Below are 27,689 nucleotides of genomic sequence, written 5' to 3' on the forward strand. Positions count from 1 at the left end.
TATATGTACTAATGTCTAGGCTTGTGTAATTTGGCTGGAGGGTGATCCATTTTTGGTATCCAAATTTCGTTGGGCATCCAAGTGCATTTTCAGGAGCCTCCTGAAACTTGGCTAATGAAAATATCTGTTTTCTGTTAGGCAGCTGAAATATCCAGGAAGATCCAACCAATTGGTGGCAGTGGGTAACTTAAAAGACTCCCCTTTCCGTTCCTGGTATCCTTTTCTTTCTTCCTTTCAAGGGAATCTGGGTTTCAGCAACTGGGTTAAGGAAGCATGTGCCACATACTCCTGAATAGAAGGGAAGAAGCTGCACCCAGCAGCCATGTGGGCCATTTTGGGTGAAAAAAACATGGTGGCTGAGCCCTTGCTGTTATGGCCTTCCAGATAAGCGAGATTGGTAGAAGAGAATCGATCAACTTGAATCTTTGCACAAGCCTACTAATGTCATGTTACTTTAAAAATGTTATACCTTTATGTATGTACTTCATGTTTTCTTTCATAACTGAATAAAAAGGAAGTAAAATCACTTTCAAATATGAACATGGGACAGACTACTGTAGATCAGAAGAGTAGCAGGAAGAATAAACCTTTAGTAACATATCATAATAATCAAGAGGAAAGGGCACTTGTTCAGTGATGCTTAGTGTGAGAATGAGTATGTTATAAATACACAAGAGGCCCTATTTTTGTCTGTGAATTACTGGATGGCATGGTTTCAAGTGTCAGAAAAGGGAAAGCAGTTCAAATGTTGATTATCTCTAGAAAAAAAAAGGTTGCCATGGAAGTAGAAGCAGATGTAAGAACTCTGGTGGATGCTAAGTGCAAGAAACCCGTGAGAATATTTTATTTGTTCTGTATTTTAAAGTCAGTTAGACTAATATGTGGTTCAGAACATTCTTTGAATTATGTTCTCGTCTGAATTTTATAACATGGCTCTCTGTTGAAAAACTCTGTGCAAAAATGTGATTAGGGAAACACATCTAATACACTTCAGTCCAAATGCTCATATAGGTGAACAATTTCAGATTGTTGTGGTACTTGGATGCAAGAGATTCATATTCCTTTTTTGGAATACAACTCTCAGAAGTCTACATGTTGATTCTAGGATTCAGGGAATTATAACACTATGCAACACGATTTTAGTCTCTAGGTTATACATGTCATTTCCTACTTGGTTCTATAACAAAAACATGGAAAAAGTTTATTAAACTGCAAAAACTTTGTTTTTGTTGGACACCCTGCAGCACATTTTGCTATAGTTTTTCAATGAATATCTGATAGACTCTCATCCAATCCAACATAGTAGAATCTCACTTATCCAACACTCGCTTATCCAACATTCTGGATTATCCATCACATTTTTGTAGTCAATGTTTTCAATATATCGTAATATTTTGGTGCTAAATTCATAAATAAAGTAATTACAAATAGCATTACTGCGTATTGAACGACTTTTTCAGCCAAATTTGTTGTCTAACATGATGTTTTGGTGCTTAATTTGTAAAACCATAACCTAATTTGATGTTTAATAAGCTTTTCCTTAATGCCTCCTTATTATCCAACATATTTGCTTATCCAACATTCTGCCGGCCTGTTTATGTTGGATAAGTGAGACTCTACTGTATGTGGCAGCCACAAAAATGAAGTTTCAGGAGTATAACAACTCATTTTAAAGTAAGTACAGCTCAATTAAACAGGAAGCAACACTTTCAAACAGAAAAAAATTCAAATTTTGCTACATAATGTAATCCAAAAAAGTACTTTTACCAGGATTGACTACCTGAGAACTTGACATGGACCCAGAAACTGATTTGTTTATTCGTAAGAAGAACAGGATTCCACAAACTACTACTCAGGCTAACACATTCAAAAACACCCAATCCTTTTACAATTTACAGAAAGTTTAATAATTTTTAATAGCCGCTTGATTATCATTCGATTAACAAAGTACAGAATCTAATTTTTTCATAATTCATGGTTCATAATTGAAGAGATACCACTTGAAAAATGTTATCAATACAACTGATTGTTTCAAGTAAAGCTAGGTATACATGACTTCACAGTACTGCAATACTATACAAAGACTGTACCACAAGTACGAAAAATATAAGTGCTTTTACGCACACACTTTTTAATACTGTTTCTGTTTCTTTGGCACCTGTTTTATCTCACGGTGTATAAATACCTTGTCTAAGGGAGGGGATAGTACATAGTTAACAAATAAAAGTGAGAGAGCATTTCTATCAAATACAAACACTTTTCGTTAATGTTAGATGCCTAGATGCATTAATATAGTAACCTCAGCATTTTTCACAAGTGTAGAATTAACAAAAGTGATTTAGTCATAATGTACACATAGAGACTACTTTGAAATAAATCCATCTTTTATCAGCACTTACTGGGAAGAGCATATGATTTGCATTTAAACATTCAATCTCAAATTCTTGGGATCTCTAGGTAGTCCCATAAAAGAGTCTAGTCTGAAACCTTCAAAACCAATCTGAATCAAATGGGTCATTGTCCTAATACATTGAGGCAGCTCCCTATGTTTCTAAAACAATGCCTTTCTGTAACAATTTGGTTCAGATTCAAGACAGAGGACTTCATCCCATTTGCTGCCGGAATTGCCACGAATTGTGGCGAAGCCAGAACTGCCCGGTGTGAGGAACCTATCATCCCATGCTCCACATCTCCCAGCTTCCCCTTTACCTCATCCCATGGGGAGAAAACGCCTGCCACTTGACTTCCCACCACTGATCTCAATGCAACATGGGAAGTCTCCCGTATTGATTTTTTTTTTCATGTCAGGAGCAATCGGAGTTGCTTCTGGAGTGAGAGAATTGGCCGTCTGCAAGGACGTTGCCCAGGGGACGCCCGGATTTTTTTGATGTTTTACCATCCTTGTGGGAGGCTTCTCTCATGTCCCTGCATGGAGCTGGAGCTGATAGAGGGAACTCATCCGCGCTCTCCCCGGTTGGGATTCGAACCTGGCAGCCTTCAGGTCAGCAACCCAACCTTCAAGTCACAAGGCTTTTATCCCCTAAGCCACCGGAGGCTCCTTCCCGTATTGATGCTATGGTGGTATGTGCCAATTCCCCTTCTTTTTTTACCACAGAAGTAGCTGTGCATCGTGGGATGGGAGCTGGCGGGCTTCGTGGCAAAAGGGAAGGGGAACCAGCATATGCTCCCGAATTCAGCCCTGTCTGATGAAGTTGAGAGTTTAAACATTGTGTTGTTACTGCTATATGTCATCAAGTCAACTCTGATTCATGGTGACCCTATCATAGGATTGTCTTGGCAGGATTTTTTTTAGAGGTTTGCCATTGTTTTCATCTAAGGCCGAGGGCGTATGAGTTCCCAAAGTGATCCAGTGGGTTTTCATGGCAGAGTGGGGATTCAAACCCTGGTCTCCAGAATTGTAGTCCAATACTCAAATTACTATGCCTCTAAACAGTAGGTGTCCCTAATTTGTGGCTGGCCTTGGAGACCAATCACTGTTTCCAGCAGCTAGCAGTGTTTGACTTTCTCATCTTGTTTCAACAAACCAATACATCCATTTTTCAGTGATGATGTATTATAAGGAACTACAGTGGATCTGTGATACTGATTCTATATTGCACGGGAAAGAACATCATAAAAGGTTAGTCTATCTTCCTGAGTTATCACCAATGGCTTGGCCTTCTCCTCCCAAACCCCACACTTACTGCTAAAGAAAAGCATATTTGAAACTGAAATTAAATTTATAGTAATCACTGACTACTTAGCAACTGTTATGTATGAATCTCTGTTAAAAGTCCATTTTATTGACATCATGCATCAAAGATGCTATAGAATATTTCAATAATGGCTATCTTTGGCACTGGTGGCTATCAAGGGATCACTTAACAGCTTAATTCTGTAGAATTTGCTAAAACAGATAAGGTCCACACCCTTCCTGTTGCACAATTATGGTAAAATGGAGAGATGGGGATGTTCTAGTCAATAAGATTATTTGTTTGCAAGAACAGAATGCACAGGAGAGCCAAGAACATGTTGAATATTCAATAAATGGAACATTGAACCCCTGCCAACAAAGCAATAAACAGGTTTGCCCTTGCTGTAACTAGAAAATCATTTTGATATGACAAGACTTATGAAAGATCCACCTTCCTCGCCCCCACCAAGCTCTTAGCTCTTATGTCTGCTTCCTTAATGATTTATAGCAGGATAGGAAAGAAACCACTGCACTTTCTGTAACCTGGCAACTTTCAAGAATATATTTTATAAATGAGCAGAATGAAAAGGATGGTCATGGATAAAGTATACAAGATGTTGTGAGTAAACATAGTGGGAGGTGTAAGTGATTCATATGCTTGCTGTAACTACTATATCATAATAACCAAATTTACCCTTAATATTCACTGTCACCATTTTTTAAAATCACATCCCTTAACTGTATTCCCACAGGTTCTGGACAGAGCTTGGAAAGTTACTTTTAGCAAATATGAACATAATGACAGGGTAAAAACATCCATACTTAAGTAGTGATGCTTTGGGACCAAGAATATCATTTTGTAATGCTTAGTTTCATACGGTTTCAGGGTGTCATCAAGTTCAGTCTTCTTATTTCCCAAGCTGTGGCTTGGAGGCAGAGGAAATGCATCCTCCTTTACACTAATAAATCATCCATTTAACGGACATCTATCAAGATGTAATATCACCTCTTAGATAAAAATGCTCATCTAAAAAAAATGAAAGCGTGGGCATTTTTATATCAAATGTATCTTTGCCTCTATGTTGTTTTCCTAATATTTCAAATATTATTAGAAAGCCAGCAACACACCATAGCATCCACAAATCTAATTAAAAATACTTTGTGGTAGCAATTAATGTCTCAATAATGTACTTAGGGCCAAGCATCACTATAAACTGGGGATGGGTTTTCAAGTAAACATTCACAGGACTGGAATATGTGGTTCCCTTGAATATTTGAAGTTAGCAGTCGCAAAATAATTACTGAAGGAGGACATCTGAAAATTATAACGGCGAAGCAGGGCATTTATTTCTCTTTGGATACTTCCCCCATTGGCAGAAGCTGGGGTTAACGATAGGAGCTTACTCCGCTCCGCGGATTCGAACCGCTAACCTTTCAGTCAGCAAGTTCTGCAGGTCAGTGGTTTAACCCGCTGCACCACCATGGCCCCCGGTGGTTACCTTATTGCCACCATTACCTTCTCATCACTGCAGCCCAAGCTTCCGCCAACCTCGCAGTTTGAAAACATGTAAATGTGAGTAGATGAATAGGTACTACTTTGGTGGGAAGGTAACGGTGCTCCAGGCAGTCATGCCTTGAGTAATGGAGCACCTTTTGGCTACTTCTGAGAGGGATAGATAATATTCCAGAAGACAGGAGCAGAATTCAAAACAATCTTATCAGATTAGAGAGATGGGCCAAAACTAACAAAATGACATTCAACAGGGACAAATGCAAGATACTCCACTTAGGCAGAAAAAATGAAATGCACAGATACAGAATGGGGGATGCCTGGCTAGACAGCAGTACGTGGGAAAAAGATCTTGGAGTTCTTGTGGACAACAAGTTAAACATGAGCCTACAATGTGATGCGGCAGACAAAAGCCAATGGGATTTTGGCCTGCATAAATAGGAATATAGTGCCTGGATGCAGGGAAGTCATGCTACCCCTCTATTCTGCCTTGGTCAGACCACATCTGGAATACTGTGTCCAATTCTGGTCACCGCAATTGAAGGGAAATGTTGACAAGCTGGAAGGTGTCCAGAGGAGGGCGACTAAAATGATTAAGGGTCTGGAGAACAAGTCCTACAAAGAGCGGCTTAAAGTGCTGGGCATGTTTAGCCTGAAGAAGAGAAGGCTGAGAGGAGACATGATAGCCATGTGCAAATATGTGAGGGGAAGTCAAAGGGAGGAGGGAACAAGCTTGTTTTCTGCTGCTCTGGAGACCAGGACACAGAACAATGGCTTCAAACTACAGAAAAGGAGATTCCAGCTGAACACTAGGAAGAACTTCCTCACTATGAGAGCTGCTCAGCAGTGGAACTCTCTGTCCTGGAGTGAGGTCGAGTCTCCTTCTTTGGAGGCTTTTAAACAGAAGCTGGATGGCCATCTGTCGGGGGTGCTTTGAAAGTGATTTTCCTACTTTTTGGCAGGGGGTTGGACTGGATGGCCTGTGAGGTGTCTTCCAACTCTATGATTCTATGATTATATGCCGGTCACATGACCATGGCTTAGAAATGGAAATGAGCACCACCACCTTGGACTCAACTAGACTTAATGTCAAGGGAAAACTTTTATTTTACTTCCCCCATTCTTCTTAAGTCCTCAACATAATAGACAGACACATCTTTTTATTTTAAATATAAAAAACAATTATTCTTAAGACTCCAATACAAGAACAGCCTGAAGACAGTATTCCCACACAACTATTTCCACACCCTTTAAATTTCTTTACACTCCTAAATAATTTTTCTAACAAAAAAAAAACTATTTCACCTGGGATCTACGAATTAGTCTCCTGTTTTTAACACTGTATCCTGCTTGTTGATTTTAATGATTGTTTTTATTGATGTTGGTGGTTTTTACTGGGATAATTGTTTTATTGCTTTGTTACTGTTATTTGTTTGTTTTATCGGGCCAGGCCCCATGTAAGCCGCCCCGAGTCCCTTCGGGGAGATGGGGCGGGGTATAAAAATAAAGTTGTTATTATTATTATTAAGGTAAATTGCTGTTCCCCTTCACCCAAAATTCTAGTTCAATTTTAGAAAAGCTCCATTAAAACTCCCCATTCATTGGCCTCATAGAGCCAGCAAAGTTACCATCCCTTCTGTAATAGAAGTTAAGGATTTCCTTTTGTACCTTTGACAGCCTCCCCTCCAGCAGCCCTCAAGACATTCTTATCTGGGAGCAAAGTCTCTTTGAATTTGGTGGACTTTACTTCTGAGCAGATACGAAGGGGAATGCATCATTGGCTTCCTTGTACAAAATGGGTACAGCCCTACACACACATATGAAGGAACAGGTCTCATTTAACTCAATAGAATTTATATCCAAATAGTCAGACAGCAAATTGCACATTGAATTTTGCCCTTAACTGTAACCCATGGAGATGGCAGAGAAAGCTATAGCACACATTAATATATGTGGAATCTCCACTTGTTGAGAAAGGCCATAGCTAGATACGGCATTAAATGTAATGTGCACATTTATAAAAATGCAAATAGCAGTCACTATAGAAAGCTGTGATATGATCCAGCTTGAAGCAGAATTGGAGGAGGAATTTAACCCTTCCTTTCTAATGACAACAGACCTCCCAATGTAATTAATAGCTTTGGGAGAGTAGTTTCCATCCAGATCACTATAGGGATGTAAGATATTAACTTCTTCCTGTCTATCTGTTGGACTCATGATTGGAATTTGTTCCCCAGTGGCTGCTATTTACATTTTTAGAAGATAAGTTAAATCTATTCACCTATTAAAATTGCACCCTGCTGCTCCTATGATTATGGCTGCCACTTCAGCATAGGAAGGATCCATAAATATATAAAAGAAAACCAGAGGAATATAATATCCACTTTTCTTTTACTGTAGGACACCATTGATTGTGAGATGCATATTAATTTCAGTATCACCAATAGAAAAAAGATCTATTTGTACATATAAAATCACCGTTCGTTCTAAGACACACCTTGTTTTCAGAGTTGTTTATATGGGGAGAAGTCTGTCTTAAAATTGAAGAAATTGGGTAGTTTTGCCACTTCACTATTAAAAATATTATTGGGAATAATCACCAAGGAGCACTGGCATAAACAGAAACCAAATGGTGCATCTAAGAAGTTTCCCCTCTTTGTATCCAAAACACATTTTAAGGATTGCTTTAAAAATAGCATCTACCAAAGTGTTAATCGAAAAGCAAAGAACTCCCGCTCCATCACAATTTACCCAATTATGAATTCAAAATTACTAAGCCCATCTACTCATTAGCCTAAAGTAGCTCCATTGCATTGTCACAGCTTGATTAAAGACTGGAAGAAACCAATACTTCAAATACAGCAGCAGAATACATCTGTTAAAAAGCTCCATATCCATCACTACGAGTCGCCACTGCAAAAGCTGGGTAAGCTTCATATGCTGCGTAAGCGGCCAAATCCTGTCCTAGAGTCACGGCTTGCTTGAGCTGAGTGGCTGCAACAGTTGCAGCTGTGCTGGCGATATATCCTGTAAGGAAATGCAAAAATAACACTGCAGTGACAGACAATAATCCTTGATTTACGCTTCTATTTGAGAATGGCCAAAGTATTGGTTTCTAGTGACTGCCTCATTCTGTGTCTAACCAATAGCGGTTGCATATATACACACATATAAAGCCACACACACACTTATAAAAAGTTGCATGATCCAAATAAATTATCCAAGTTACATGGAAATGAAATAAACTGCAATGTATGTCTTATCTTATTTCATTTATTGATTGAGTGATTTTGGAGATTTCTATGCCGCCTTTCTCCAGATTGGATCCAAGGTGGCTCACAACATATATAAAAATATACATACGAATATTAAAACCATTAATTAAAATCCATGGGCCGGGCTGTGGGCAGCTGGTTAATAGCCAGCAGCAATAGATGGTTTAATAGCCTAGCTTAGTGTCCACCTAAGCAGTTCGAAAACAGCTGCAGCTGTGAGTAGATAAATTAGGGACTGCTTAATGCAGAGAGGTTAATTTAATTTACGACGCCATAAGTGAAGAGCAAGGAGGAAATACTATGACCAAAAAGGACTTGGCATCATAGTGGATGAAGCCTGTGGCTAGAATCGAGCATAACCTCCTGAAGCCGGAAGTTGGAAAATGTTGAATTACTTCTACTGTCTGTCTGTACGTGTGTTGTATGTCTAATAATGGCATTGAATGTTTGCCATGTATATGCGCATTGTGATCCGCCCTAAGTCCCCTTCGGGGTAAGAAGGGCAGAATATAAATACTGTAAATAAATAAATAAATAAATAAATAAATAAATAAATAAATAAATAAATAAATGTGTAATATTCAATGATGCTTAAAACTGTCCATGGTTTAAACATTAAAGATAACACAGTCTAAAATTCCCATATATCAATGTCTATAAAGTGCCTGGCATCAGTTAAAAGCTACTTTGAAGAGGAAAGTCTTCACCACTTTCCTAAATGTCATGAGGGAGGGAGCCGATCTAATTTCCTCCAGAAGTGAGTTCCACAGTTTAGTAGCCACACCCGAGAATGTGTCCTCTCGAGTGATCTTTAGGTGGATGTTGGCCTGGGGCTGTGTAGAGATGATGGTCTCCTTGCTAGACCTTAAAGGTCTACCTGGTCTATATAAGGGGACACGGTGTCTGGAGTAACCTGGACCAAAGCTACCCCCCTACTTCTCTACATCAGGATGTGTAGTACCCAAGATTTGCCAAATTATTTTGGCACTAGAGTCAGAAATGAAGTATAAATTCAATCTGCTTACATAATAAGCATGAACTAGCCTAAGGTCATACTTTTAGACCAGTACTTTCATTAATATTCAGTTAGACTGTATAATTGGACCTGGGTAAAAAGGAAGTATTGAAGATAGAAGAGAAGGAGGGTCATATATAAGTAATTGACTTTCACCTTTAAAAATTAAAGATGTGTATTATGCAATCAAGAAACTCCTGTATTTTGAACCGTACTTGCAATGACCCTGGAATCAAAGAATGTTTCAGCCTTTTCTCCTGCATGTGAGTTTAAAAGCAAGGCTTGTCTATTTATGCTTTATCTAAATGCTGGGTAATACATAATGCAAATATAATAGTGCCACAAGCTGATAGCCATTTGACCTTGACTGCGAATGGAAATCTACTTACAGCTGAAAAATGAACAACAGATTCATGGAAGAGGAAATGCATTTGTGGAAAAGGAAATGGATCTCATTCTTGCCAGCGGTCATTTACAATTAGCATTTGTATTGATCAGAGCTGTTTGAGGGGGGAACCCATCTCTTAAACTAGGGAGAACATATGGCGTATGCTTCTAATAATGTTGCTCCAACATGGTTGTATTTTATTGTTACTATGTATTGTTTTTACTGGAAATGTATCTTCATTATTTAGGGCCTTATGTACAGAACAATCTCCTTATCTCCTCGGGATAAATTACTCGACCTCGCGTGGGTATGTAAAACCATGGAGATTGGTAAAGCTTATTATTTTCAATGGGCTTTCTGGGCCTGCACACCACACACACATTTTCCAAGGCAAGGAGGCAAGTTCTGTTTCTTACTTTAGAGGAGGCGCTCGGCTGCAGGCACATGCTTTCTGGGCCTGCCCGCTACACATACACTCTTTCCAAGGCAAAGAGGCTGCTCATTAAAAGCAGGCGAAGAGCTGGGATTGGCTCCCACTTACTTTCATGTTGAGCTAATTTTCATACTGGGTGGGGGCTTTCCGTTTCATGCTCCCAAAAGTAATGAAAGTGACGAATAACGAAGGAAAACAGATTCGTGCATAACTGTAGAATGTATGGCTTGGACAAGTGAATAAGCGAAACCATGGATAATTGAAACTGAATATTGGTTCTGCAGATACAAGGGTCATTCTGTGAAATCAGAGGCATCCTTCATTGATTTCAAGGCGGTGAGTGTATTTAGAAATCCAGTCTTTATTTATATTAGCTCTTTTACTATTTGTAAGTAATGTTTAGCATTTTTTACACAGAAAAGCAACACATGCATAAAATATGAGAAAATTGAAAATTCCTTGAGAAGTTACTATTTCATCTATTTTTGTCAGCATATTTAGTAGACCTTAAAGGGCTGATTAGAGAGGATCAAATTATCTTTCTCATTTTTCATTCTTTATATGTCTTGTTTTTCTTTCAAATATTTGCTTTATCTAATTATAATTTTATTGATAATTTAATTATATTTTTCATTCTTATATGTTCACATTGTTTAGATGAGCATCTCATATTCTGAATGCCAAAATACTGTGGCATGTAACATGGTCCATATGAGTGACTGAGATAGTGACATTTGCTTTTTGATGAGTCAATGTACACAACATTCTTTCATGAAAAATATTATTTTAAAAGCTGTGTATTAAATTACTGTCAGATTATGTGCATAAAATGTTTATGAAACAAAAGTTAACTTTGGGCCTAGACCTGGATCCCATCTCCAAGATATCTCCCTATATGCAAAAAGAGATACTGCAAAAAAAATAAAAAATCCCATGCTCCCCCCCCCCCTAAGGTAACTGTACTGTAAAGATGGCATCGTTCCCATACCTGCCTTAAATACTATTTTCCTGTTATCTTTGTTTTGTCAATGAATAGCTAGACATCTCCTCTCTAGAGAGGTAGAGAGCAGGAGACTTGGCTTAGAATGATGCATTTTATATTAACTTTAAGAGACCACATTGTTACTGGATTGCCAGAGACTTTTGAACTTGAATAGACCAAATGTATTCCTCAGCTTTCCAAGTAACAATGTAATGGTAGGTGAAGGTCATTACAATTAAGCAGTAAATGGCACTGGGTTCAATAAAACAGAAGTATAGCTTACGTAACATGGAAGCTTCAACAAGCCTAGACAAATTGATTTTTCTCCGTGGCAGGAAGCTGGATGGATTTTAAATTTTTTAAAAAGCCCTGATGTTCCTGAATGATTCTATATTAATCAACAGGACTGATTGGTATACAGTTCCAGTAAAGCAACAGAAATCAAATTATTATGAAAGAAGTAGACATACAGCGCATTGGGTTTTACTTATGGTAACTGTCAACTAGATTTCTGTCTTGAATCTATGTTGCCCTTCATTCCCTAACTCATGGAGTCTATACTTTAAGATATTAAAAAGATTATAATTGAATTAATCATGTTTAATTCACAACAATCTGTAACATGATTTTTGTTCCTGGGTTATAGATGTCATTTTCTAATTAGTTCTATCATAAAAACATGGGAAAATTTATTAAACTGCCAAAACTTTTTTTATGGGACATCCAGCGGCACATTTTGCTATAGTTTTCAATGAATATCTCATAAGTCTCAACCAATTCAACATAGTTTGTGGCAGCCACAAAAACAAAGTTACTGGAGTATAACAACTAGTTTCAAAGTTAGTGCCACACAATTAAACAGGAAGTAATACTTTGAAACCAGGAACATTTTTTTTCAAATTCTGTTAAATAGTATTTTGGACCAAAATCATTGGACATCATCTGTAAATCCAGGAGTGATTTCTGGTTGAATATTTGGTTTTGGGCCAATGTAAGCCCCCAAGTCGCCTAAGAGAAATCTTTCCTTATGAATGTCCAGAAGTTTAAAGAATCTACACATATCCTTTTCCTTGAAAAGAAAATGTATCAATGTGCTGAGAAAATTGTTAGTTCTTAGATTATTGGCTTGAGCAAGAGTGAAAAGGCCAACTTTTTTTCAGAGAGGGAAGGATTACATAGACTCCCTCCATCCCATTGGATTTTGCACAGAATGCAGTATAATTGTGCAAAAAACCACTGTTGTAAAAAAGATAAGACATCTGTAAATTCTCATTATCTTACCCAGTAGTCAACTTTATGCCCTCACATTCAACAATGAAATAAATGAAGTTTTTTAAATATATAAATCACTAGTATACACAAGACCACTTTCTTTAGCGAGTAATAGGTGAGGTGAACTGCATTCCACTGCATATGTTCCAATGTTAGGAAGATGCCTTTACTTTGTGGAGACTCAATGCATACCAGATTTGGATGATCCTCACCCTTTTCCCCAATTCTCTTCCTGTCCTTTTAAGGATCAGAAAAATGTTGCTCGCATAAACTTCTTGTTATGTATTCATCCACACGTACCACATAGCATTCTTTTGTTTTTATCTATATGGTTCAATAAGGATGTTGTGACACAAACTCATGTTTTGCACTTCCACTTGTCAGCTTCCTTCCTGGACAGTGACCTTACAACTTAAGAGTTTGTACACAATCCATAATTAATATTGCCATGATTCCACTTTAAATATCCCGGCAACATACTATGGACTGTGCTATAAGTAATCTGGAAAAGATAATGGTTTGGGTCCTATGGGATGGAGGGTTGTGTATGGATCCCATTTTCTTCAGTACCTGCGGTGCCTTCGGCACCTTCGGGAGCATGTAACAGGAAGGAGACCCCAGCATGAAAACCCACTCGACACATAAGCAAGTGGGAGCCGATCACCGGCTTCCCCTCTGCTTTTGTGAGCACATGGGGCTCTATGCCTCCTTGCATTGGAAAGAGAAAGTGTGTGTGTGATGTGCAGCCCAGTGTGTGTGCCTGCCTGCAGCCAAGCACCTCCTCTAGAGTAAGAAAGTCAGAACTTGCTTCCTTGCCTTTTAAAGAGAGAGTGCATGTATAGGAGCAGGGCCATAGATTTGAACCATGGCGATTACAGTGGTATCAAATGGCCTTTATTCTACAATGTAGATGCATCCCAAGACACATGATGATGGAGATGACAAACTCTCTTTCCAAGGAGAACTTAAGGCATGAGGCCCTTACACAGCAAGTCTCTAAACTTTCTTTTCATGTTCTTCCTTAAGTTAATGTACTTAGGATCCAAACTAGTGCCCATATAGTCTTTTTTTTTTGGTAAACAGTTTATTATAGTTATGGTTCACAACAGAACAACAAATCATAGCAGATATAGTCAAGTAACAATCATTTTGATATATACATGCATATCTATATTAGTCAATCAACCAGGTATTTCTGACATTGAATCCATATTAATATTAGTAACTTAACTTAAAACATAGAGTCTTGCTATTTCTACATGTTATCCACTATTTTCAGTCTAAGCTTTTTACTCATTTAATTTTTTAAATATAAGAGTTCACCATAACATTCAAACAACAACACACGACGTATTATACACTACATACAGTTTTGACGTACCTGGAAAAGATGCTGTAGCAGTCGGCGTCTCTGTGCTCTCAGTGGGGATACCCAAAGTTTGAAGAGTATATTCTGCTGCATATGTTTTGGCTTCATCTACATAAGGACTGAGCTTGGGTGGTGTGAATGGATGCCTACAAAGTAGTTGTAAAGACTGAATTCACTTTTAAATGATGGTAAGCTTACTTTGCATCCATCTTTTTCAAAAACAATAAAAAAAATCTTACAGTGGAAGGCTTTTGTTTTAATTAATTCTTTACTGGTCTTCAGTGGTTCTCCAACTGGGGTCCCCGAATGTTTTTGCCCTACAACTCCCAGAAATCCCAGCCAGTTTACCAGCTGTTAGGATTTCTGGGAGTTGAAGGCCAAAAACATCTGGGGACCCCAGATTGAGAACCACTGGAATACTCATACAAATTCCATGTCAACTAAGTAATGTAAAATATCAAATAAGACCAAGTTTGCCTTAAAAATAATACTGAAATGAAATAATTGAAAGCAAAATTAAACATACAGTAGTAAAAGATACCTGGCACCCAACTAGTAAAACCTGTCAAAGGTATGCTTGTCAAAGGAGTATCTAATCCAGAAACCATAAAGCAATGCATATTAACCATAAAAACAAATTCATATTAATGAAAGCATCAATTCCTACACTCACCCAAAAGCATGAGCTGTGGGGATAGTGTGGCCTGTGGATAGTATGTGGCCCCAGGGGCATTTTTATAACCCAAAGGCCCCTTAAAATTTTCACAAGGAAAAAAAAATCCAAATAGTTCCGTCTCCCCCCCCCCCCCCCACCCCGGACAATTGGAAAAAGGCATATACTGGGCTTAAAATGACTCAAAAAGGCCCAAAATGTGATGAAATCGATCCCAACTTTTTCTACTTTTTGGGGGGGGGGATGTGGGAAGTGGACCTCCAAATTTCTGAATCTCTGCCAGCTGTCACTCTTGATGTAGATGGATTGGAAGGTGCAGGTATTACTTACATGGTAGGATTTTGACTGGCAAGAGCAGGGATAGTAATTTTATATAAAAACAACTGTCTTTGGTCTTGCCCAACAGCCGAATGAAGTTGATAGACAGGCTGTCCCCAATTATTCTTCTGGCAGATCTCTTCTAATATCTACAGTAAAAAAAGGATTCGGTGATTTCTGTTTTATAATCAAGCTGTAGCTACCACAGTTAGTTAAATCAACCTTAGAACTTCATCACACACAATAAAATAAGGATTTCTACACATTTAATAAATGGCTACCGACGGAGTCCATCACATGATGCAAGCTCGTACCATGGTTTCCGAAGTGTGTGTGTGTTTTTTTTACTATGCTTCCTAAGTCGATTGACAATCAACTTCTTTTTCAATCCCCACATAGAGATGTGTAAAAATGGCCAATTTAATGTGTGATGGGAATTTCCCCTTGCCCACTTGTAAACATAACAATGATGTCATCATAGAGGGAGGAGCCAAAATGAGCAGTATTGATTCCTTTCTTCTCCCATTACCGTCTTGGGATAGTGGAGGAAGAAACGGTAAATTATCTCTCTTTTTAAACTTAAAATAAATGGACTTACTTTTTGAATTGAGGTCTATCTGTATTTATAAAGAAAAACAGTAATATCCAAAGAAAATGGAGGAGGAGACAGTGGGAGGAGAAATATGTCTCCCATGTAATGAGAAAGCAAATGGATAATTAGAAAAGAAAGCGGAAAGAGAGATACCATGTGATGGGGGTAGGAAAATTATTCATTTAATTTCAAAACAGGGTGTTGTGAAGCTTAAGGGGAAAACAACAATCTGAAATGCTTTACTTATCCTGTGGGATCTAATGTTTGGCTCTGGAAACTTAAAGGAAGAAACCAGAAGAGCCACCATGTACAGGAAAATCTTACAGTTATAGGGTCGACAAAAATGAGCAATAATATTTTTATCATGTATTTTATTGTATATTGATCTACCTTTTCTACTAAAAAGGAGTAGCAATATGCAAATTGGCAATGATCATTAAAAAGACATTAAGCAATCAAACCACCAAACTCAATAATCAATACATAATCATAATTATTTTTCTCAGAATCCTGGCCGCAAGTGTAGAGTGAGCAGAAAGACAGACGGAGTGGCCAAGAGCTGTAGTGTTTCTTCTAACCATGCTCTACCCACCTGCGGGGCAAGTTTAATTCCTTGTGGTTTTAAACTGATGGGATTCATTGGCGTAAGCTCCATTCCTGGCAAAAGGTCATACAGTTTCTCCTCCTCTCTTTTCTCTCCTTTGAGCTGGTATCCACGACCGAGGGCAGGGTTAGCCAAGTAGCCACGGCCTCCTAGTCCTCTAACTCCGGCAGCCCCTACAGGTACATTCATGTAAATTTCTAGGAATGTAAGAAGGCATTAAACTGAATCAAATCACAGGAAAATCTCCCTGATTCGTAATGTATTGGAAGACATGACCCTGTACAGGTGAGTCACAATACAGAGGTCTAAGGGAGGTTAAGATTACAACCCTACCTTCATGCAAGATGAACTTGCACAATAACAGCAGATGTTGGCAACACTGGGCAGCAAATCTGTATGTCTTTTAGTTTGTTATATATATTTTTCCACTGTAGCGTTTAGATTTTACACCTCAGGCACTAACATTTTTTCAGCTGTCTTTACTACTCTGTGTTTATTGGAAATAATTCACCGAAAAGTAGCAACATTCAAAGCACAAATCCCTTTATTGCCTTTCAAGCACTCGTGGATATGTGCAAGGACGGGACTGTTCCAACTCTGATTGTACCTTGTGGGCATTTTGATATTTTTAGTATTTGCAATTTAGCCCACAAACCTCAGGCATCCTAGGCTTGTTTTCAAAAAAGGCTTCAGTCTAGAAAACATGGTGAACCTGGGAATTGCAGTTTACTCAAATATACAGCCATAAAATTATATTCTAACAGTATCGCTTTTACACAGAATTTCAGCCATACTCTTATTGCTATAAGTCAAGTCCTGCATGTTGCAAATGGCCTGAAGATCACTTGATGGAGAATGTGTGTGAATTATACATTACTTTACCCATCTCCTCCATTTTGTCCAGTTTCATATGAGGCTTACAATTCAGTTATTATGATTCTGGATTGAGAGGCACATTGGTATTTAAGGAACAAGAACAATAGATGTAAAATGGATGATCAACATTAACAGGTATAAATGTAAGTGTCGGACTTTTGAAGCATAGCTTTGACTCCATTTTTGACCAACCCACAAACCAGGAACATTTCTACTTTACCAATGCCTTCCCTAGCATATATTTCAATGGGATTGTCCTGTGGGAATTGTGGAATGTTTTTCACTGCCCTATTCCTCCACATCAGCTATGAATTACACCCATCTGGATGTGTAAACTGACTCCACTGGCAGTCACTTGTGTTGAGGTTTGTAAAAGACACCATGATGTAATGGGTTAACTGGAAAAGTATGTATCAGCAGCTAACTGGCTGAGCTTGTGAAGAGCTGGAAATCTGATTGGCTACTTTCTTTGTCATGCTGCTGAGGGAACTGGTTTGAGCAGGCTTTTCCTCAGAGTAGAGTGAAAGAGAGTGCTGACTGGAAATAGCCAGGAAAATGAGATGGCTGCCGACTCTCTAAAGCCTTGTTGTTTTTAAGGCATTGGGGCATATTTATGGACTATTTAAAAGGACTGTTTATTCCCTATGTTTTCTGTGAGCAATCAGAGAGACTATTATTGCTCTGTTTGATCTCTTGAAGTTAAGTAAAGTTCCTGTTACTTCTTTCACAAAACTGAGTGGCACGTTATTACACTGCAGGGTGACTTTAGGTTCAGAAGCAGACGTAAAGCTTCCATTTAATACCATCTACAATTCTCAACAACTTGGTCTAAGATTATATTTGACAGTGTTTGATCTGCAATCACACATTTTCATCTTTAGGTATGCTGTACTTGGACAACTAAACTTTGTTGCAGTACTTTGGTACTTCATATCTTTCCCCTCAAAGACACATAAGTGGAATGCTTGGCTTATTTGGGATGTGAAGAATTTGTTCCATTCCCCATCTATAGTTCTATCAGCCAATATTGGATAAGACAGGGGCTTTATGGGTGAATTACAGAGGCAGCCACATATCTTAATGTTGGCTTTGAAAGTTGGCTGGAAGAGTTATTTGAAGCTAAATCTCTATCATATATTAAACAATATTTGAAAAAATCTAAAAGTATTTTCACTTGTTTGCTACAGGTGCATGCAGTTTCAGAGAAGTGGAATTATCATTGCAGACTTTCATGGCCAGAATCACTAGGTTGCTGTGAGTTTTTCGGGCTGTGGCGCAGGCTGGAGAGCAGCTGCAATGAATCACTGCAATGAATCACTCTGACCAGGAGGTCATGAGTTCGAGGCCCGCTCGGAGCCTATGTTTGTTTGTCTTTGTTCTATGTTAAAAGGCATTGAATGTTTGCCTATATGTGTAATGTGATCCGCCCTGAGTCCCCTTCGGGGTGAGAAGGGCGGAATATAAATGCTGTAAATAAATAAATAAATAGATAAATAAATATAGCCATTTTCCAGCAGCATTCTCTCCTAATGTTTCACCTACATCTATGGCTGGCATCTTCAGAGCTTCATCTTCTGAACTTCTAAAGATGCCAGCCACAGATGCAGGAGAAACGTTAGGAGAGAACATGGACATACAGCCTGAAAAACTCACAGCAATCCAGAGGAATTATTTTTAATTTTTTAATGTGCAGATTGATAAGTGGTTGATGCAATAAAAACAATGAAGATATTTAGCTTGTGTTTGTGGGCGTGAGAGAAAGAGAGTGTAAAAGTGAACGTGAGAGGGAAGATAAGCTCATGAAAAATCAGATGACAAATTTAAAGTTCCACTGCAAACCACCCCAAGTGATTAATACTTTGGCAAAACCACCATCATGTGGCCCACAGACCTCATTTTCCCCAGTGGATGTCAATATGGTGAGCCCATGTTCTGTGCTTGCTGTTAGGAAGAACTGCTTGGTAGAATTACCTCTAATGGATGGTGGTCTAATGGTGGCCCTGTTGGCAAGATGTCCTTTAGCAGCAGGAAAGTGGAGGTTGGGAATGGCAGCATAGGCTTGAGGTGCATAGAATACTGGGGTCCCCAGGTAGGCGGCAGCAGGGTCATATACAGGCCCAAAGGTATAGGTGTATTCTGGCAATACTGCTCCCCCGCGTCCTCCAGTGCCCCGGGTGTATCTAACGTAGCTATCTTTGTCGACTGGCTTGGCCAAAGTGACTTCGATGGGAGAACCATCCACCATCTTTAAGTAAAAAGGGGCACACAAAGACAGAGAAAACATATGAAATCCAGAAATAGGCCAGCCGTGTCACTGGGAGTGAGGCAGCTGCTTCAGTCAGCAGATTCTGAAGGGGATGAACCGTTAGATTCTACTACCAGGCTAGACAGCATTTTATATAAAACACAGAGAAGCTCTTTCACTACAATGAACACAAATGTTTAAACAGAGGTGAGACCTGTTCTTCAAGGATGCTTTTGTGCCCCTCACCCCCTCCAGGATCTCAAAATGTGTCTTTTCCTGGCCTTAAAAGTGGTTAATTTGCTGTGGTTTGAAACCTCCAGGTGTAAAATTTTGCTATTTAAATAAATGTCAAGGCCTCTATGTACTCTTTGAAAGATTTCCCCATTTTGGATAATTCTCAGTGTACTGAAGATGCCTGGGGCAGTTCTTGATATCCCTGATATGGACACTTTGCACACAACTGAGATGCAGGTCCAGCAACTTTATGAGACAGGGTAACTTTAGGCGGTATATGCTGGTTCCTCTATAGCAGGCATGGGCAAACTAAGGCCTGGGGACCGGATGCAGCAGCCTGGTTGCTGACCTCAGGCTCTCTTCATTTTCCCTGTCCTCTTGGCATAAGGACATGGTGGTCCACTGTGTCCTTAAGCCAAAAAGATGGGGGAGGAAAGCAAATAGCAGCTGAGAGCCCTCTGGAGAGCTCTCAGCTACCTTGTGTGTCACCCTCCTCCCTGCATAAGGACAGTGTGAGCGACCCCATCCTTATGCTAGGAAGATGAGGAAGGCACAAGGCGGCTAAGAGCCCTTCGGAGCACAGTCAGCCAGTGCCCATCTCACATTCCTCTCTGCAAAAAGCCAAGAGGCCAGCCTAAGGATCCGGGGGTGGGGGGGGAGGATGGGAAGGAGGATCGGGGCAGTAGCCCACCTTCCTCCCAGCATAAGGATGAGACAAGCAGCCTTGTCCTTATGCTGGGAAGACAACCAGATGATGACCCAGGCACTGCCCTACCCCCTCCTGGTCCCATCTTTCCTGGGCTCCCTGCACCCAGCGTGTGCCCAGTCCCTCTCCCTCAATGACCCGGCCTTCCTGGCTGAGTCCACAATGCAGCCCCAAGGAAAAAAGTTTACCCATGCCTGCTCTATAGTTTTGTGACAGAGCCCACCAGCGTCCATCCTATGACATAAAACGACTCCCAGCAAACTATAGAGGAGCTGGCATATGCCACCATGGCAGCAACACCCATGTAACAATATAGCTCAATGGGGGGAAGCCGGGTGGTGGATGCTTCCCCCTGTGCGATGAAGTGGGGGGGGGGGGGAACCAGGCGATGCAGAGCATGGGGCAATGGGTTCCCTATGCCCCCTGCCGGGCACCACCGGGTTCACCACGAAGTGATTCCAGCAGCCCATATGATGAGATCATGAGTTCTTCCCATATGAGCCTTCTAGGGAGGCTCTCCTCTCTGTGCCTTTTCAGTGGTTATTCCCAGGCTCTGAAACTATCTCTCTAAAGAAGTTAGATGCCAACTACTTTCCTTTTGTGGGGAGGTAAAGACATTAGTCTCATCAGGGCTTCATGGGCCGACTGCTCAGGAGCAAAGGGCTTATCATGTGCTATATTGAAATGTGGTTCTTTTTAAAGTTTGCTTGTAACTGCTTTCAATTTATGAATGGTTTAATTATATTTTTAACTTTTGTGTAATGTCATTTCTTTGGCTGCATTTGTTTTAACTTTTGTTATCTGGGTTTCTCTGCCTCTTCATGGCAGTCCAGTATCACAAGGTGTTTTTAGCCAACTTACTACCTGAGCAGACAAGATGGTATCCGACTACACTTAAGATGTTTAGTATCCAAATCTATCCAAATTACTCTAGTACAGAAGGAAGTAAATCCCTGAAAGATCTCTTTTAATCTCCGATCACACTCCTTTCATGAGACCTGAAATCTGCTGGCTATGGCCATTATCCCATTATTTCCCATGGCAGAGCCCGCCCTGCTTACATGCAGCTATCACCTACTATCTGCAAATATGTTTAGAAGAAGGAGCGGGATCATAACACAAAAACTGGCCTTACATTGTTCTTAGAAACAAATTGCACCTAATCAGAATGAAACAGTTTAGGCTGGTGGTTTGCTGTTCAAACATTTATCGGACTATAAATAGAGAACAGACTTTTAGCCTTACTATAATGGTTTGCTAGACCTCTCGAGAGCCAAACTCTCGCAACGGATTGTATATCACAGATTTCCATGACCAGAAAATTGCTGCATAAAAACCAAAGCCATTCAGGTCAGGCCCTCTGGCGAAACTTCTATTGTTGGCACTGCTTTCTTTTGCTACACATAGAGAAGCACCAACAATACGAAACCTTATAATGCCATATAGGCGGAACCTTCTCCATGCCTTCCAGCAAATACACAACTAATCCAGCGTTACCTTCCCATTTAAGACTTTCATGGCTTCCACAGCATCTTCACGGTTGTTGAAGTGCACAAATGCATAGTCTCTGATTTTCTTTACTCGTTCCACTGACCCTGTAGAAGAGATCTCGAGGTTAGGTCTGTCATGGATATTGCTAAAGTGGAAACCATCTGCTAATGTTTTGCCCTTGGGCATTGATCTTCCTCAGTAATTCAATTATTTTTCATTATTCTACAGTAAATAAATATTAGATCCTGGCATTGTAAACCACAAACCACTCAGCTGTTCTATTTATATTTATTTATTCTGGCTTAGCAATAGGCACTCTTGCATTTCGTTTTCTCCTTTGATTTTCTTGTTGCTGATGTGGTATCCAGAAGTGTGCTGCTACACTCCTTGGAGATGTCATGTTCTGCATTGTAGAGAGCAGCATCCAAATCACATGTGCAACCATTTAAGTGGTTAGATAACTTATAGATCCCAGCGAGGGGGAAATCAACTTTAAAAAGTCCAGGATTTAATGAAAGAGTATATATTCAGGGGGAGCCCCTGGTGGCACAGTGTGTTAAAGCACTGAGCTGCTGAACTTGAGGACCAAAAAGGAGTGAATACCTGCTGTTAGCCCCAGCTTCTGCCAAATGTGAGTAGATAAATAGGTACCGCTCCAGAGGGAAGGTAACGGCACTCCATAAAGTCATGCTGGCCACATGACTTTGGAGGCATCTACGGACAACGCGGGCTCTTTGGCTTAGAAATGGAGATGAGCACCAACCCACAGAGTAGGACACGACTGGACAATGTCAGGGGAAACCTTTACCTTTACTTTATATATTCAGGGATGTAGCTATGGGAGAAGGGGCAAAATACACCACTCAAATTAAAAATTTCTTTCAGACCCCAAATATTTCACACTGTACTCAGTAAGACAATAAATATCATTCTTATATTTGTTGTGTTTTCATTCTCTGGTAACTTTCGCTGCTCCTTTTCATTGATGGCATAAATGGTATCTGAAAATGTTGACGTTTAAAATCACTGCAATGTTATACATTTGGGGACTGAAGGAAATTTTTAGAAACTGGAAGCTGGCCTTAGCATACTTGACGGAGGTTATTAAGACATCAAAACAAGAGGAATTTATTGAGCTAGAAGTACAGAGGGTTAAATTAAATGTGCACAAACTCCGTGAGGTTCCGTGATGGAAGCCAAGGTGGTGGGTAGCACTGAGGATGGGTTGTGGGGTTACTGTACTGTGGGTGGTGGGTTGTCTATATATGTGTATGTGCATGTGTTTGTAATATACATTGTGGGTGCATTACAAATTTAAAATAAAAAGAGAAAAAGAAAAATGTAGAATTCTCTCACCCTCATTTTGCTTCCTTTGTAACTACACCCTTGAAAACACATTCGCTGGAGCTAGGGGCATAAGACCCCTGTAGGAGTGAAAAATGGCAAATTTAAAATATGCTATTTATTTTAACCTAAGAGAACACTTCTCTAAAAATGTTTAAAACCTCCACCATGATTCTGTCATCACCTTCTAGAGGGCAACCATAGAATTGCACTGAAGGACCTAGAGATTCCTAAAGTGAACATTTTAATAAAATCAGCAAATAATCAAATCTGAGAAAGCGAAATCTACAAATATGGAGAATCAATTTTACATTGTACACTGAGATCATCTGCAGTACAATAAATCAAAACAAACCTGAACAAAAAAAATTCCAAGTGTGCCTTTTGACAGTGGAAACAGCATCACACATTTAGCTGTCAGCTAACATTGTCTATAGTAATAGTAATAATATTAACAACAACAACAACAGCAACAGCAACAACAACAATAATAACAACTTTCCTAGAATGAGGGGCAGCACCTAACTTAATGAATCTTTACAAGGATTTAAAGATCGAATTGCAAAGACTCTGGCACAAGCCAGTAAAGGTGGTCCCAGTGGTGACCGGCATACTGGGCGCAGTGTCTAAAGACCTTGGCCAGCACTTGAAAACAATCTGTGCTGACAAGATTATCATCTGTCACCTGCAAAAAGGCCACCCTACTCAGATCTACACATGTTATTCGTAGCTACATCACATAGCCCTAGACACTTAGGAAGTGTCCAACATGTAATGCAATGCAAAAGCCATCATAGTGTTCATAGGGCTCACTTGCTTTCTATTAACATCTATCTCAAACTGAAAGCATTTCCTTGTATTTCTCCAGCTAGAACTCAGGATTTCTGGGCATGCTGCCTAAAGATGCAAGGCAATGTACAACAGAAGCTAAACAAAACAGAAACAAAACAAAAGTAATTGTCTTCTATTTTTTTATCCTGTCAAAAGGAACCTGTTGCTGATATGTGCACTGAAGGAATCATTGAACATTTCTTAGGCCAGGTGGAACAGTTTTTGTGGCTGGAATGAAAACTGGGAGGGGTCCTTTGTCTTGAGCAGATGGGGAGAAGAGGGAATATCTGTAGGTCCTGTTTATTACCTGGTTGTGTGACAAGCCACTCCTGCTAAATATTATGTCTTCTACACCATTACTTCTTAAACTGTGGGTCCCGACCCGAAATGGGATCCCTTTAGCTCAATGTTGGACTCACCAAAGAAAGGGCAACAGTAAAGGTTTCTGAAAGCCATCTATTTATACAAATCTCTTAGTAACAGTGTGCATTGTTTACAGTGGACTCTACAGAAACTGCTTCAGTTGTACTCTACAAAAAGGAAAATCAGCCTTGCAAATGGGTTGTTGTGAGTTTTCCGGGCTGTATGGCCATGTTCCAGAAGCATTCTCTCCTGGCGTTTCTCCCATATCTATTGCAGGCATCCTTAGAGGTTGTGAGGTATATTAGAAATTAAGCAAGGGAGGTTTATATATCTGTTGAAGGTTCAGGGTGGGAGAAAGAACTCTCATCTGTTGGAGGCCAGCGTGAATGTTGTAATTAATCACCTAGATTAACATTTAATGGCCTTGCAGCTCAAGACCTGGCTGATTCCTGCCTGGGGGAATCCTTTGTTGGGAAGTGTCAGCTGGCCCTGATTATTTCATGTCTGGAATTCCCCTGTTTTCAGAGTGTAGTTATTTATTTATTGCTTCTGCCAACCTAGCAGTTTGAAAACATGCAAATGTGAGTAGATCAATAGGTACCGCTCCGGCAAGAAGGTAACAGCGCTCCATGCAGTCATGTTGGCCACATGAACTTGGAGGTGTCTACGGTCAACGCCGCCTCTTGGGCTTGGAAATGGGAATGAGCAGCAACTCCCAGAGTCGGACACAACTAGACTTAATGTCAGGGGAACCTTTTCCTTTTCCTTACGATTCTTTACAACAGCTTCACCATCTGCTCATCCATTTCCAGGCACAATTCAAGGTGCAAGTTATGACTCAAAAAGTCTTATGTGACTCAGGGCTAAGCTATCCGAAGGGTATCTTCCCATATGAACCTGCCTGAACACTATTCAGAAGAGGTACATTTGTCAATCCTTCACGCATTATTTGAAGCACGACAGAAGACCTTCTCCAACAGTTGGTCCTAGACCAGTGGTGGTGAACCTACGGCACATGTGTCAAAAGGGGCATACAGACCCCTCTCTCCTGGCATGTGTGCCATCGCCTGCCCGTCCCCCCTGCTTGCACACTCACTCTTCCACTCACTCACTACCAACTCCCCCCTGCCCAGTCACTTACTTGCCCGCTTTCCCCCATTAGCTTGCTTATCCTCTGCCCATCCACTCCCCCCATCCCATTTACAGTTGGTTTGGTTTGGGGTTTTGGCACTTGGTCTCTAAAAGGTTCGTCACCACTGTCCTAGACTCTGAAACTCTCTTCCTAGGGAGTCTAGTTTGGCTTCCTCATCACTGTTCTTTTGTTGTCAGATGAAGACTTTTTTTTTCATTCCAGACGGCATTTGAGAATTGATCGTTTTATAATGGGTTTTCTATTTTTGTGCTATGCTGTTTTTAATCTGGGCTTTTAACTTAATGTTTTATATTGGCTGGCATTCAGTTTTGCAGATTCATAGCGGAGAGCTATGGATCCATAACTGCTCTGTATTTAGTAAGGCTATGCCGTCTTACTGTAAAACAACACAGATGCCATCCAACCCACCTTCAGACCCAGCAGCCAGGTTGGGAGAAGGAGGTCCATTCAGCTTCTGATCAGGATGCTAGTATGGTGCATTTCCACTCCTTTTCTGCCAGCAAGGATGCTGAAAGAATTAGAAATAAGACCCCTGTTGCAAGTCCTTGTTGAAGTCTCACTTACTGGTGGGAGAGGATAGAAACATTATCCTCCTTGCATTCAGATCAGAAGTTGAATGGACCCTCTCCCCTTGATCCAACTGCTGGCTATTAGCTATCGATTTGGAGTCAGCTTTAATGTATATTATGTTTTATGATTTTATGCCTATGTTTTAAGTGTATTTACGTATGTGGTTGTATTGCTGAGCTTGATCCCCATGTGAGCCACCCGAGTCCCTTCGGGGAGGTGGGGCGGGATATAAGAATGAAGTTGTTATTGTTGTTGTTGTTATTATTATTATTATTATTATTATTATTATTATTATTATTATTATATTTTATGACACAGCAAACAAGATAGATATGCTGGATTTCATATCACAAAATCACAAGTCGAACACTTCCCAAGCGTTTAGGACTGTGTGATGTATTTTCAGATGATGCGCACAGATCTCAGTAGGTTGGCCTTTTGCAGTTGGCAGATCATAATTTTGTCAATGTCTATTGTTTCCAAATGCCGGCTGAGAGCTTTTGGCACGGCACCCAATGTGCCACTCACCACTGGGACCACCTGCACTGGTTTCTGCCAGAGTCTTTGAAGTTCAATCTTGAGGTCCTCAAGATTATTATTATTATTATTATTATTATTATTATTATTATTATTATTATTATTATTATTATTAAGGTGGGCTGGGGGGGTCGGGTTGGGAAATGTAAGTAGCCAGTGTAGAATACCATGGGGGTTTTTTTAAATTCTAAAGACACTTCAATATTATTTTAATCTTAACTTATTCTTCATTTTACAATACATTGATTTATTTATATTTCATTTATTCTGTGAGATGCTTTTAGTTCCATTCTTGTGGGAAAGAGAGAATATAAATAAAGTGATTGACTGATTCACAGTAAGGAGAAATAGCTGTCAATGAATCTCAGATGTCTAAGTTTAGTTCGTTCAGGTACAATACACAATCATTCATTACATTTGGCCACCCCAGAAACAGAAGATATAAAAACTGCTGACATTTTTGCAGTTTGACCCATGAATCAAAGTTTAGTGGCAGCTCCTAGATTTACAGTGCCCTTAGGCAAAGTACTGCTAGACAATGCTTCTGTATTTGTGTTGTCGAAGGCTTTCATGGCCAGAAGCATTCTCTCCTGATGTTTTGCCCACATCTATGGTAGGCATCCTCAGAGGTTGTGAGGTATATTGGAAACTAAGCAAGGGAGGTTTATATATCTGTGGAAGGTCCAGGTTGGGAGAAAAAACTCTTGTCTGTTGGAGACAAGTGTGAATGTTGTAATTTATCACCTTGATTAGCATTTAATGGCCTTGCAGCTCAAGGCCTGGCTAATCCCTGCCTGGGGAATCCTTTGTTGGGAGGTGTTAGCTGGCCCTGATTGTTTCATGTCTGGAATTCCCATTTTATGAGTGTTTTTCTTTATTTACTGTCCTGATTTTAGAGTTTTGTTATACTAATAGCCAGATTTTGTTCATTTTCATGGTTTCTGTTAAAATTGCCCACATGCTTGTGATTTTCAATGGCTTCTCTGTGTAGTCCGACATGGTAGTTGTTAGAGTGGTCCAGCATTTCTGTGTTCTCAAATAATATACTGTACCCACAAGCGTGTGGACAAAAGTTCTTTCTCCCACCCTCGACCTTCCACAGATACATAAACATCTCTTCCTTAGTTTCCAACAGACCTCATAACCTCTTAGGATGCCTACCACAGTTGTGGGTGAGACTTCAGGAGAGAATGCTTCTGGAACATGGCCATACA

At 39.9% G+C, this 27,689-nt stretch overlaps 1 protein-coding gene across 2 annotated transcripts in view; it reads right to left on the minus strand.

Moving 5' to 3' along the window:
* Nucleotides 1-1,883: 1,883 nt before the first annotated feature.
* The window catches only part of a1cf (APOBEC1 complementation factor), a 51,482-nt gene continuing 25,676 nt past the window's right edge, over nucleotides 1,884-27,689 (minus strand). The window contains exons 7-12 of one of the 2 annotated variants that reach the window (XM_008116306.3): nucleotides 21,684-21,781; nucleotides 18,973-19,246; nucleotides 16,114-16,298; nucleotides 14,942-15,078; nucleotides 13,951-14,084; nucleotides 1,884-8,231 (exon numbers count right to left, since the gene is read on the minus strand). In XM_008116306.3, coding sequence (XP_008114513.2) covers nucleotides 8,083-8,231; nucleotides 13,951-14,084; nucleotides 14,942-15,078; nucleotides 16,114-16,298; nucleotides 18,973-19,246; nucleotides 21,684-21,781 — 977 coding nt within the window. In that variant the 3' untranslated portion in view covers nucleotides 1,884-8,082. Of the gene's footprint in view, nucleotides 8,232-13,950; nucleotides 14,085-14,941; nucleotides 15,079-16,113; nucleotides 16,323-18,972; nucleotides 19,247-21,683; nucleotides 21,782-27,689 lie in introns of both variants that reach the window. The other variant, XM_003224374.4, reaches the window with a different exon arrangement.

Source organism: Anolis carolinensis, chromosome 3 (assembly GCF_035594765.1).
Source record: "Anolis carolinensis isolate JA03-04 chromosome 3, rAnoCar3.1.pri, whole genome shotgun sequence".
Lineage (NCBI taxonomy): Eukaryota > Metazoa > Chordata > Lepidosauria > Squamata > Dactyloidae > Anolis > Anolis carolinensis.